This window comes from Neoarius graeffei, chromosome 9, assembly GCF_027579695.1.
Source record: "Neoarius graeffei isolate fNeoGra1 chromosome 9, fNeoGra1.pri, whole genome shotgun sequence".
Taxonomy (NCBI): Eukaryota; Metazoa; Chordata; class Actinopteri; order Siluriformes; family Ariidae; genus Neoarius; species Neoarius graeffei.
Genome location: NC_083577.1, coordinates 15,810,087 through 15,822,498, shown reverse-complemented (window position 1 = coordinate 15,822,498; position 12,412 = coordinate 15,810,087). Strand labels below are relative to the sequence as shown.

General features: G+C 39.5%; 1 protein-coding gene across 5 annotated transcripts in view; it reads left to right on the top strand.

The window, feature by feature from the left end:
• The window catches only part of LOC132891474 (coiled-coil domain-containing protein 138-like), a 50,467-nt gene that overhangs the window by 34,589 nt on the left and 3,466 nt on the right, over positions 1–12,412 (top strand). For 4 of the 5 annotated variants that reach the window (XM_060929054.1, XM_060929053.1, XM_060929058.1 and 1 more), the window contains one exon: positions 6,174–6,312. In XM_060929054.1, coding sequence (XP_060785037.1) covers positions 6,174–6,312 — 139 coding nt within the window. Of the gene's footprint in view, positions 1–4,578; positions 4,912–6,173; positions 6,313–12,412 lie in introns of those variants that run through there. The other variant, XM_060929056.1, reaches the window with a different exon arrangement.

Genomic DNA, 12,412 nt, shown 5'->3' with positions numbered 1-12,412 from the left:
CCCTCCCAATCCCTGTGTGTGAAATGTTAAGTTCTTATTCTCCCTAATGTTTGTAGAAAGACCACCTTTTAAAAAGACATGTGGGTATGCAGCAGGAGTGGCACTTTTCACACACTTACCTGTGGTTCTTCTCTCAATAATGGAAAGCAACATCCACTGGAGGACAAGTCGAAGCCAAATCATTCCTAGGGTCCATCAGGTTTCCATGGTGACCAGTAAAATGTTCACTGTGTGTTCCTGTGCAGCACTGTAGAGATGGTTAGCTTCTCTTTAAAAGTGCAGAAGAGTATTTCATTAATCGAGAAGATCCAGAAATTGGTATGCAGAACAGGTAGTGTGTTTTATTATGAAGTCAGAAACTTCTTGAGCAGGTGCTAGCCAGGTGCTAATGTGTTTGCTTATAAGAGTAACTTGCTATTGAGAAACCATCCCCTGCATACACTTTACAGGCAGAATAATACTCTCAACACAGGACAATGATTACAGTGGTGCTTGAAAGTTTGTGAACCGTTTAGAATTTGTTTCTGCATAAATATGCCCTAAAGCAGCAACAGATTTTCACACAAGTCTTAAAAGTAGATAAAGAGAACCCAGTTAAACAAATGAGACAAAAATATTATACTTGGTCATTTATTTATTGAGGAAAATGATCCAATATTACATATCTGTGAGTGGCAAAAGTATGTGAACCTTTGCTTTCAGTATCTGGTGTGACCCCCTTGTGCAGCAATAACTGCAACTAAACGTTTCTGGTAACTGTTGATCAGTCCTGCACACTGGCTTGGAGGAATTTTAGCCCATTCCTCTGTACAGAACAGCTTCAGCTCTGGGATGTTGGTGGGTTTCCATACATGAACTGCTCGCTTCAGGTCCTTTCACAACATTTCGATTGGATTAAGGTCAGGACTTTGACTTGGCCATTCCAAAACATTAACAGGGATGTGATTTTTCCGCGAATTCGCGGAATTCCTCTTTTTTCACCTCAAAATTTGAAAAAAAAAATTTTTTCCAATTTTTCGCTCAAAAATCCGCATTCATATCCTATTCGTTCTGACTTTCAGTAATTCCGTCATTGAGATGAAACGAAGTACGTGATTGGCCCATCGCTCTGTAACAACCAATGAACGCGCTTGTTAGATAGCTGTACGTAAGCTCGCTTCAAACAAAGAGTTGAAAGATGGCAGCCTCCGTGATCGAGTGTAAAGATGCACCTGATCATCAGTTTGGTGTGTGTGTTTTTAAAGTAAATAAACATGGGGAAGAAGAAAAAAAACAACCCAGCTCATTTCTTTCCCCATAATAAACCTGTGAGTGGTGATGGTGTCACTGCACGTGCGACAGTTGGGTATGTTTTCGCGGGGTGACGAAGGTCGCCGTGGCAACGGGGCCTTGCGCCATCTGTTGCTTCCTGGATGCGCATGCGCACACTATGAAAGCTGTGGTGAAAAGGTTAGCATCGGAGGCTAAACCTTCTGAGGAGAAAAGAAGGGGCGGTTTTTATTTCAGTTTTAGTTACGTCCGAAGAAACAGCAGTTTAAATCACAGCTCTAGTTTACAAATCAAAATGGTTACTCAGTGAAAACAAAACAAAAGCTAGAGAGAGGGGGAATGGTGGGAGTTTAACCCGGGAAAGTGAGTCTGTGAGGCGGCAGTGATGCTTGACCCCTCCCGCCTCCTCTCACTTTACCTCAGAGTCTCTGCCAACTTCATCACAGATTATTTCACCTTTTTCACTCAAAGTTAGTTTTAATTTTCGCTCAAAACTTTTCCCACAGCGTGGATGTAAGGTAATTATACACAATTTTGATTTGTTTATTCAATATTAAAATGTTAGTGCAAATAATACATACTTGCCAACTTTTCAAAATTCTCATGAGGGAGAAAAGTGCATGAAAGACATTTTCAATTGGCCGAGGGTCTGATGCGCGGTTGAAATGATAAAAACAGTGGATCCCAATTAATTGCAAACACATTTTTTGTGGATGTTGTTTAGTGAAAAAGTGATTTTTATTCTTGCATATGAAAATCCTCAAGTGAGTGAACACTGTACAGTTCTGAGTCAACTTCACAGAAAACATTTTTTTTTTTGTCCGGACGTGTTTTGTTTACATTTTGAGATTTCTAAAACCTTTTTATGGTCTCATATGATAAAACATTATCAGTTCTACCTAGCATTTCAAAATTTGACTACTTTGGTTCATAAATGTGTATTTTGTAGCAAATTTTAGGGTCGAAAATGAGCAAAAATGACTGTCCCACTGAAAAGAGACTTTTTTTCAGACATGATTCTTAATGTTAGACAAAGGTGGAATTGAAACTTTTTCACGTTCAACAACAAGACTGTGGAAGCCACAATGGACATATGATGTCACAAATTGAAAATGCCATTAAGAAAAGATATTTTTTCGATGTTTTGTTAATTTTTGTACCTGTCCCAGAGGTTTGTGTCAGTTCTGTTACCGTGATTAATCACATAACAAAAATAAATGCTCCCAAAAGCTATTATTGAAATTATTTGTTGCCAAGGATCTACATATTCTCACCTTTTATACGGATGGCAGAATGAACTGAATCTGAGAATATTTACTTAAAAATTTCAGTTTTGGTAAGTAGTCTATGCATGACTAATTTTTTTTTGTGTGTCAATCCTGTTACCCTGTCTTAACGGGGTGTGCAGTAACATAATCAAATATTAGAAGTTGCCATACATAAGAAGCAAATCGGGAGACTACCAGGAGCAATAGAGTTTAAATAATGGTGGATGAATTCTTATGTTGCATCATGTTTGTTTGAAAAGGCACATTTAGGTATGTTCAACTTCTACAGTAATTGAAAGTATAAATTTTGTTTTTCCTTATACAATTTTCTATTTATTCTAATGCAGATGATTTAATTTAGAATGACATTTTTAGGTTTCATGTTCTGGCTTTTTGTCAGTTAAGAATCATTGAATTTACTATAGGGGCTCAGAGTTGCATGTTGACCATTAAATTGGCTTGAATTTGTTAATCATGACAAGTTTTTTCTTGTGTGTTTGCTTGCCATTTTAGTACAATTTTTAAGTCAGAAAACCCCAGAACCCAGGAGCTTCGGGGGGCTTCGCCCCCCCTTGTCCCCCCACCAGGGCGCTGCCCTGGACCAGCTGGGGGCCTATGGCCCCCAGACCCCCGGCTAAAATTTTCAGATAATTTTACCAGCCCCAAATCACATCCCTGCATTAACTTTTTATTCTTCTTTAACCATTCTTTGGTAGAATGACTTGTGTGCTTAGGGACGTTATCTTGCTGCATGGCCCACCTTCTTTTGAGATTCAGTTCATGGACAGATGTCCTGACATTTTCCTTTAGAATTCGCTGGTATAATTCAGAATTCATTGTTCCATCAATGATGGTAAGCCGTCCTGGCTCAGATGCAGCAAAACAGGCCCAAACTATAATACTACCACCACCATGTTTCACAGATGGGATAAGGTTCTTATGCTGGAATGCAGTGTTTTCCTTTCTCCAAACATAACGCTTCTCATTTAAACCAAAAAGTTCTATTTTGGTTTCATCCATCCACAAAACATTTTTCCAATAGCCTTCTGGCTTTTCCATGTGATCTTTTAGCAAACTGCAGACAAGTAGCAATGTACTTTTTGGAGAGCAGTGGTTTTCTCCTTGGAACCCTGCCATGCACACCATTGTTGTTCAGTGTTCTCCTGATGGTGGACTCCTGAACATTAACATTAGCCAATGTGAGAAAGGCCTTCAGTTGCTTAGAAGTTACTCTGGGGTCCTTTGTGACCTCACTGACTATTACACGCCTTGCTCTTGGAGTGATCTTTGTTAGTTGACCACTCCTGAGGAGGGTAACAATGGTCTTGAATTTCCTCCATTTGTACACAATCTATCTCACTGTATATTGGTGGAGTCTAAACTCTTTAGAGATGGTTTTGTAACCTTTTCCAGCCTAATGAGCATCAACAACGCTTTTTCTGAGGTCCTCAGGAATCTCCTTAGTTCGTGCCATGATGCACTTCCACAAACATGTGTTGTGAAGATCAGCCTTTGATAGATCCCTGTTCTTTAAATAAAACAGGGTGCCCACTCACACCTGATTGTCATCCCATTGGTTGAAAACACCTGACTCTAATTTCACCTTCAAATTAACTGCTAATCCTAGAGGTTCTCATACTTTTCACACTCACAGATATGTAGTATTGGCTCATTTTCCTCGATAAATAACTGACCAAGTATAATAATTTAGTCTCGTTTGTTTAACTGGGTTCTCTTTATCTACTTTTAGGACTTGTGTGAAACTCTGATGATGTTTTAGGTCATATTTATGCAGAAATATAGACAATTCTAAAGGGTTCACAAACTTTCAAGCACCACTGTATATCATCTTGGCTAGGCTTAGTAATGATATCTGTTTTTCTGTTCATATTCATCAAAACATATCGCTTTCTGTCATTTGATCCCTCTCTTTATTCACTTTCTGGCTTTCCGTGATTACACACTCATGTTCTGCCTGACTTGCTATGATTGCTGCTAATCAGCCAAAATCTCGTTATGAGGGACGCCTGTTTCCTTTTAGTGACACTAAGCAGAGCTGCTGAATGGCAGAATCCTCAGGGGTGCCACTTTATGAGCTGCCAGCGATTTATGGAGGGATAATTAGCAGCCTGTGTGAAAGCACTCAGGTCAGAGAGCAAGGGGAGTTCACACCTGAAGGTCACTTCCAGCATCCTGCATATCAGCGTAAGCCCTGTTCTACGTCCTCCTCCCGTTTTCACTAATGTGCTCCATGTGTTGGTGCCAAAAAAAAAAAGTCAGATGGTCAAAATCTTCTGTGATGGACGCCTTTGAAGTTCCCTCAGCTTTGTCTAATAGGAGACAGCACTACCTGTGAAGATGAGAGACAGCAGATGTGGAGTGTGTGTGTGTGTGTGTGTGAGAGAGAGCACATTCTGTGTGCCATATTTTTCTTGAAAAGCTTTCCACTAGAAAAACTGAATATCCGGCCTTTAGATCAAGACATTCCTTTATACATAGATTTTAATAAACGTCTTTTTGCTCTGAGAATTTTTCTTTAGAGTTGTGTGTGTGTGTTGGAGAGATTGAGTGGGAGGCAGATGTGCCAAGATAAAAGGGCCAAGCTGACCGTTTGTACTAAATCGTGGAGTCAAAGGTCACCAGACCTCCGTTAATGTGAGGCAGATGATGAAAGCCCAGAGAAAGGGTGAAACGACATGTCTGATGTTCTTCACATGCTATTTAAAGCCACTTTAGTGACCGTGATGAAAGCAGACATGTTTGTCTAAAGTTAATTTCATGAAAATTTAGGCTTGACGTCCAGAACAAGTCTCTTGCTGTTGATGTCATTGCATGCTTGGCCACTAACTGAGGAAGAAGTAGTGACACTGATAATGTGGCTCAGTGCATCAGTGCCAAGTGGTCTGGTTCCTTCCATCTTCAAATCTGCTCAAGGGTCTTTTAAAAAGTCAAGACTCAAACCTCATTATTATGGTTAATTACAGAACCATCTTATTTTCTCCAGCTCTTGCACAGCTGTTTTCATATCTTTTAACCTACTCAATACTGAGCAGTATGGTTATGATGCCAGTCGCTCTATGGATACCTGCTTGGAACCTTCCACTGCCTTTGAATCACCACATCTCCATTTCCACTTTTGCCCACTTGCAGGTTTGGAAATGATAATCTGACTTAGCTATGATTTGGGGGGGCCATGAGTAGTTTTGGTTGCTGACATTCACACCGTCTTAATAAAACCATGTTTTGTTTTTGCAGTTCATGAACCTGAGCTTAGTGTCTGTAATAAAAAAAAATTGTATTTCTGACCTTTTTGTACGCATCTCTGAGAAAATATTTCCAGTTCACAATTCGATTCAAGATTTCAGGTTCAGGATTCAAATTTCCCACCATAATTAAAAAATATATATATATTAAATGGAGAATTTTCTTACCAGCCCGAACCCCCCCCCCCCCCCCCCCCCCCCCCCCCCCCACACACACACACACACACACACGTTCCTAGAATCTGCCTATTCCTGATCAACTTAAATATTCCTTTTGATCAATTAAAAAAAGACTTTCACTTTCTTAACAATAATATTTACCAACATTTACCTATGACTTATTTTTGCCTTTCTTTTCATCCACCCCCCCCAGGTCATCTTCCTGGCTTCCTGGAAGTGTGTAGCACAGATCAGTTCTTCCGCTGTGCTGCTGTACTTCTCCGAAACCCACGGCTGGACCTTGCTGTCGCAGAGAAGCTCAGCATTCTCCTCCAGAAGCTCTCCTGCATCAGGTCTGAGCTGAATTCCTTCCGTTATCAGTAGAAGGATTGATGGATTCCAGTAGACATAAAACCCAAACTATAAAATGCCAGCTGTATTCTAGCAAGGCAACATGAAGAAATTCTAATAAAGGATGAAACCAAAAGTTCCAAGTTCATCTTCCTGCACAGGTTTTTATTTTCTTGCCTCAGAGTTATATTCTGTTTGTCCTCATTTTGCTGACAGGAAAACATCTCAAGCATTACATCCAGGATCAGTCTTTGTTAGGACAGACTTTACACTTAAAGATGCTACAGGTCGAATCTTCTTAAAGTGAAGTAACAAAATGGTCAAAACTCAGCAGTAATACGTTTATTTCATGGTTTTTGTTCACAGCTTTGAAGAAGCTCTGCCCACAATCGTTAGGACATACTTCTGAGATTCTTTTAAAAATAATTCTTCTCAAAATCTTTTTTTTTTCTATTTCGAGAAACCAGCAATCACAGTTTCTATCCCTAGTTAGTAGCTTATAATGGAGGAATTTCCTTAAGTGTTTAGGATGGATATTATACTGAAAATGGCATAAAAACCCAATAATGCTGAATATAAATTAAGATTAATGATTAAATGATTGTAATTCCAACAAACTTTTATAGCTTTTAAGGTTGACCCTATTCCCCTGTGTTGCTTGAAGTCTACCCCAAGGCTCTGTCTCCTTCTGTACCACGAGTGAGGCTTTACTTCAGGGCTCCTCATCCACACTTTCACGAAAACCAGAGGTTGAAGCCGTGTTTGAGCCGAGTCACGTCGCTTCATCTGCATAATAATGGTGTAGCGTAGTACAGATCAGCTTTCGAGTTACATCATGTCTTATTTCCTGAGCGTTGTACTTGAAAGGAAAACACCTCATTAGTTTCGCCATCTAAATGAGCTCGTTAATCCTCATTAGGAGAGATCGGGTGAGGGTAGGGAACGTCTGGAGGAAAGAGAAACCGTTGACTTGCCAGATGTTCAGGTGAAATGTGAATTGAAACATAATAGAAATGCTCTGCTCATGTGTAAATGTGGTTGTAGTTCTATGGAGATAGCATTTGTACAGAATAAAACAGTGTTCTGTGCTGTTATTTTAAAATAATCAGTGACGGGAGTGGTGTGATGAGATGGTGTTACTGTTCCCACCCTGAAGTTGATTTTGCACTAATTTTGCTGCTGTTTTGCGTTTTATTCCTTTTAAACCACAGCAGTTTGCCAACGATTATAATTTTATATTTTTTTCAGGAACACATGATGCTTTTTAATCTTTAGTATTGAAGAGTACTGGTTACAACACTTAAATATGATCGATATTGATAGTATAAGCTTTAATTATAATAATGCACACACGTGCAGCTGTCTGATTATCTAGCATAAGCTTAAGTCTAAAAGCACATCAAGTTTAATTGCACATGGGCAATGAATATGGCGCTCAGGATGTGACGTAAATTCACTGATGGCCAGGTACTGGAAGGTAAGGTAATGTAAACTTGTTAGCCTGGAATATAGTCAGATGAAAGAGTATTCAAGTCAGTGTGGCGAGCGGAGAAACCAGATATCTGTAGGAACCTCAGAAAAAGGGATTATCTGCATCTGATAAATGATTTCATCAGCGACTCATCAGATGATTCTAATGATGATGAAATCTGTGGTGCTTTGCAAGTGCAAAATCGGGAAGGCAGGAAAAAGGGTTTGGCCGCTATCTGGTGCTGATGTGGAAAGTGTGCCAAGCAGAAAACTGATATTGAATGTGTTTATTGTAAAGAGTGTGAACTTTTGTGTGATGTAATACAGGCACAGTCATTTAATTGTTTAATGGATAAACCCGGTTTTGAAACGTATGTCACAGACAAGTCTGCATTGGAAATGAACTCTATACAGACCTCGATAGCCTGTATGTAGCCTGATGTGAGCGAGAAAGCACCAGATGGCGTGTGTGTGTTTTTAATTTATTTATTTATAGATAGATAGATATAGATAGCTATAGTTGGGACAAAGTACAAATTGTAAATAAAAACGGAATGCAATAATTTACAAATCTCAAAAACTGATATTGTATTCACAATAGAACATAGACAACATATCAAATGTCGAAAGTGAGACATTTTGAAATTTCATGCCAAATATTGGCTCATTTGAAATTTCATGACAGCAACACATCTCAAAAAAGTTGGGACAGGGGCAATAAGAGGCTGGAAAAGTTAAAGGTACAAAAAAGGAACAGCTGGAGGACCAAATTGCAACTCTTTAGGTCAATTGGCAAAAGGTCATTAACATGACTGGGTATAAAAAGAGCATCTTGGAGTGGCAGCGGCTCTCAGAAGTAAAGATGGGAAGAGGATCACCAATCCCCCTAATTCTGCGCCGACAAATAGTGGAGCAATATCAGAAAGGAGTTCGACAGTGTAAAATTGCAAAGAGTTTGAACATATCATCATCTACAGTGCATAATATCATCAAAAGATTCAGAGAATCTGGAAGAATCTCTGTGTGTAAGGGTCAAGGCCGGAAAACCATACTGGGTGCCCGTGATCTTTGGGCCCTTAGATGGCACTGCATCACATACAGGCATGCTTCTGTATTGGAAATCACAAAATGGGCTCAGGAATATTTCCAGAGAACATTATCTGTGAACACAATTCACCGTGCCATCCGCCGTTGCCAGCTAAAACTCTATAGTTCAAAGAAGCTGTATCTAAACATGATCCAGAAGCGCAGACGTTTTCTCTGGGCCAAGGCTCATTTAAAATAGACTGTGGCAAAGTGGAAAACTGTTCTGTGGTCAGACGAATCAACATTTGAAGTTCTTTATGGAAAATCAGGGGCGCCATGTCATTCAGACTAAAGAGGAGAAGGACGACCCAAGTTGTTATCAGCGCTCAGTTCAGAAGCCTGCATCTCTGATGGTATGGGGTTGCATTAGTGCGTGTGGCATGGGCAGCTTACACATCTGGAAAGACACCATCAATGCTGAAAGGTACAGTATATCCGGGTTCTAGAGCAACATATGCTCCCATCCAGATGACGTCTCTTTCAGGGAAGACCTTGCATTTTCCAACATGACAATGCCAAACCACATACTGCATCAATTACAGCATCATGGCTTCGTAGAAGAAAGGTCTGGGTACTGAACTGGCCAGCCTGCAGTCCAGACCTTTTCACCCATAGAAAACATTTGGCGCATCATAAAATGGAAGATACGACAAAAAAGACCTAAGACAGTTGAGCAACTAGAAACCTACATTAGACAAGAATGGGTTAACATTCCTATCCCTAAACTTGAGCAACTTGTCTCCTCAGTCCCCAGACGTTTACAGACTGTTGTAAAGAGAAAAGGGGATGTCTCACAGTGGTAAACATGGCCTTGTCCCAACTTTTTTTAGATGTGGTGTTGTCATGAAATTTAAAATCACCTAATTTTTCTCTTTAAATGATACATTTTCTCAGTTTAAACATTTGATATGTCATCTATGTTCTATTCTGAATAAAATATGGAATTTTGAAACTTCCACATCATTGCATTCCATTTTTATTTACAATTTGTACTTTGTCCCAACTTTTTTGGAATCGTGTGTGTGTGTGTGTGTGTGTGTGTGTGTGTAAAAAAATATATATAAAATACACAAAAACAACCCCAATTCCAAAAAAGTTGAGACACCTGTAAAACAAATACAGAATATGACGATTTGCAAATCATGGAAGCCCTATATTTCATTGAAAATAGTACAAAGACAACATTATCAAATGTTAAAATTGAGAAATTTTATTTTCTTTAAAATATATGCTCATTTTGAATTTGATGTCAGCAACACATTTCAAAAAAGTTCGGACAGGGGTATGTTTACTACTGTCGCTTTTAACAACACTCTGTAAATGTTTGGGAACTGAGGAGACCAATATTGCTGTAGTTCTGAAAGAAAAATGTTGTCCCATTCTTGCCTGATATACAATTTCAGTTGCTCAACAGTTCGGGGTCTCCTTTGTCATATTTTGCTCTTCATAATGCACCGAATGTTTTAAATAAGAGAGAGGTCTGGACTACAGGCAGGCCAGTTTAGCACCTGGACTCTTTTACTACGGAGCCATGCAGTTTTAATATGTGCAGAAAGCAGTTTGGCATTGTCTTGCTGAAAGAAGGAAGGCCTTTCCTGAAAAAGATTTTGTCTGGATGGCAGCTTATTGCTCTGAAATGTGTTTATATCATTAAGTATTAATGATTCCTTTCCAGATGTATAAGCTACCCATGTCATGTGCACTAATGCACCCTCATACCCTCACAGATGCTGGCTTTTGAACTGCACACTGATAGCAAGCCGGATGGTCCCTCTACTCTTTAGCTTGGAGGATGTGGTGTCCATGATTTCTAAACAGAATTTCTACTTTTGATTCCTCAGACCTTGGGACAATTTTCCACTTCACTTCAGTCCATCATAAAGAGCTCGGGCCCAGAGAAGGTGGCGGTGTTTCTGGATATTGTTTATATCTGGTTTTAACTTGCATTTGTGGATGCAGTAATGAACTGTTTTCACACACAATGGTTTTCTGAAGTGCTCCTGAGCCCATACAGTGATTTCCACTACAGACACGTGTCTGCTTTTAATGCAGTGTCTCCTGAGGGGCTGAAGATCACAGGCATCCAGTGTCCGTTTTCAGCCTTGTCTCTTGCATACAGAGATTTCTCCAGATTCTCTGAATCTTTTCATGATATGTACCATAGATGATGTGATCCCCAAATTATTTGCAATTTTGCATTGAGGAATGTTATTCTTAAATTGTTGCACTGTTTGCCCATGCAGTCTTTCACAGAGCAGTGAGCCCCTCCCCATCTTTACTTCTGATCGACTCCGCCTTTCTGGGATACTCTTTTTATACCCAATCATGTTACTGACCTGTTGCCAATTAACCAAATTCGGGGGGGTTAGCATTACACAACGTTTTTTAGTCTTTTGTTGCCCTGTCCCAACTTTTTTGAAATGTGTTGCTGACATCAAATTCAAAATGAAGAAATATTTTTCAAAAAACAATAAAAACTTCTGTTTCAACATTTGATATGTTGTCTTTGTACTATTTTCAATGAAATATAGGGTTTCCATGATTCGCAAATCTTCACATTCTGTTTTTACTTATGTTTTACATGGTATCCCATCTTTTTTGGAATTGGGGTTTTGTGTGTGTGTGGGTTTTTATTTATTTATTTATTTATTACACACACACCACACCCCAATTCCAAAAAAGCTGGGACAAAGTACAATTGTAAATAAAAACAGAATGCAATGATGTGGAAGTTTCAAAATTCCATATTTTATTCAGAATAGAACATAGATGACATATCAAATGTTTAAACTGAGAAAATTTACCATTTAAAGAGAGAAATTAGGTGATTTTTAAATTTCATGACAACACATCTCAAAAAAGTTGGGACGAGGCCATGTTTACCACTGTGAGACATCCCCTTTTCTCTTTACAACGGTCTGTAGACATCTGGGGACTGAGGAGACAAGTTGCTCAAGTTTAGGGATAGGAATGTTGACCCATTCTTGTCTAATGTAGGATTCTAGTTGCTCAACTGTCTTAGGTCTTTTTTTGTCGTATCTTCCGTTTTATGATGCGCCAAATGTTTTCTATGGGTGAAAGATCTGGACTGCAGGCTGGCCAGTTCAGTACCCGGACCCTTCTTCTACGCAGCCATGATGCTGTAATTGATGCAGTATGTGGTTTGGCATTGTCATGTTGGAAAATGCAAGGTCTTCCCTGAAAGAGATGTCGTCTGGATGGGAGTATATGTTGCTCTAGAACCTGGATATACCTTTCAGCATTGATGGTGTCTTTCCAGATGTGTAAGCTGCCCATGCCACACGCACTAATGCAACCCCATACCATCAGAGATGCAGGCTTCTGAACTGAGCGCTGATAACAATTGGGTCGTCCTTCTCCTCTTTAGTCTGAATGACACGGCGTCCCTGATTTCCATAAAGAACTTCAAATGTTGATTCGTCTGACCACAGAACAGTTTTCCACTTTGCCACAGTCCATTTTAAATGAGCCTTGGCCCAGAGAAGACGTCTGTGCTTCTGGATCATGTTTAGATACGGCTTCTTC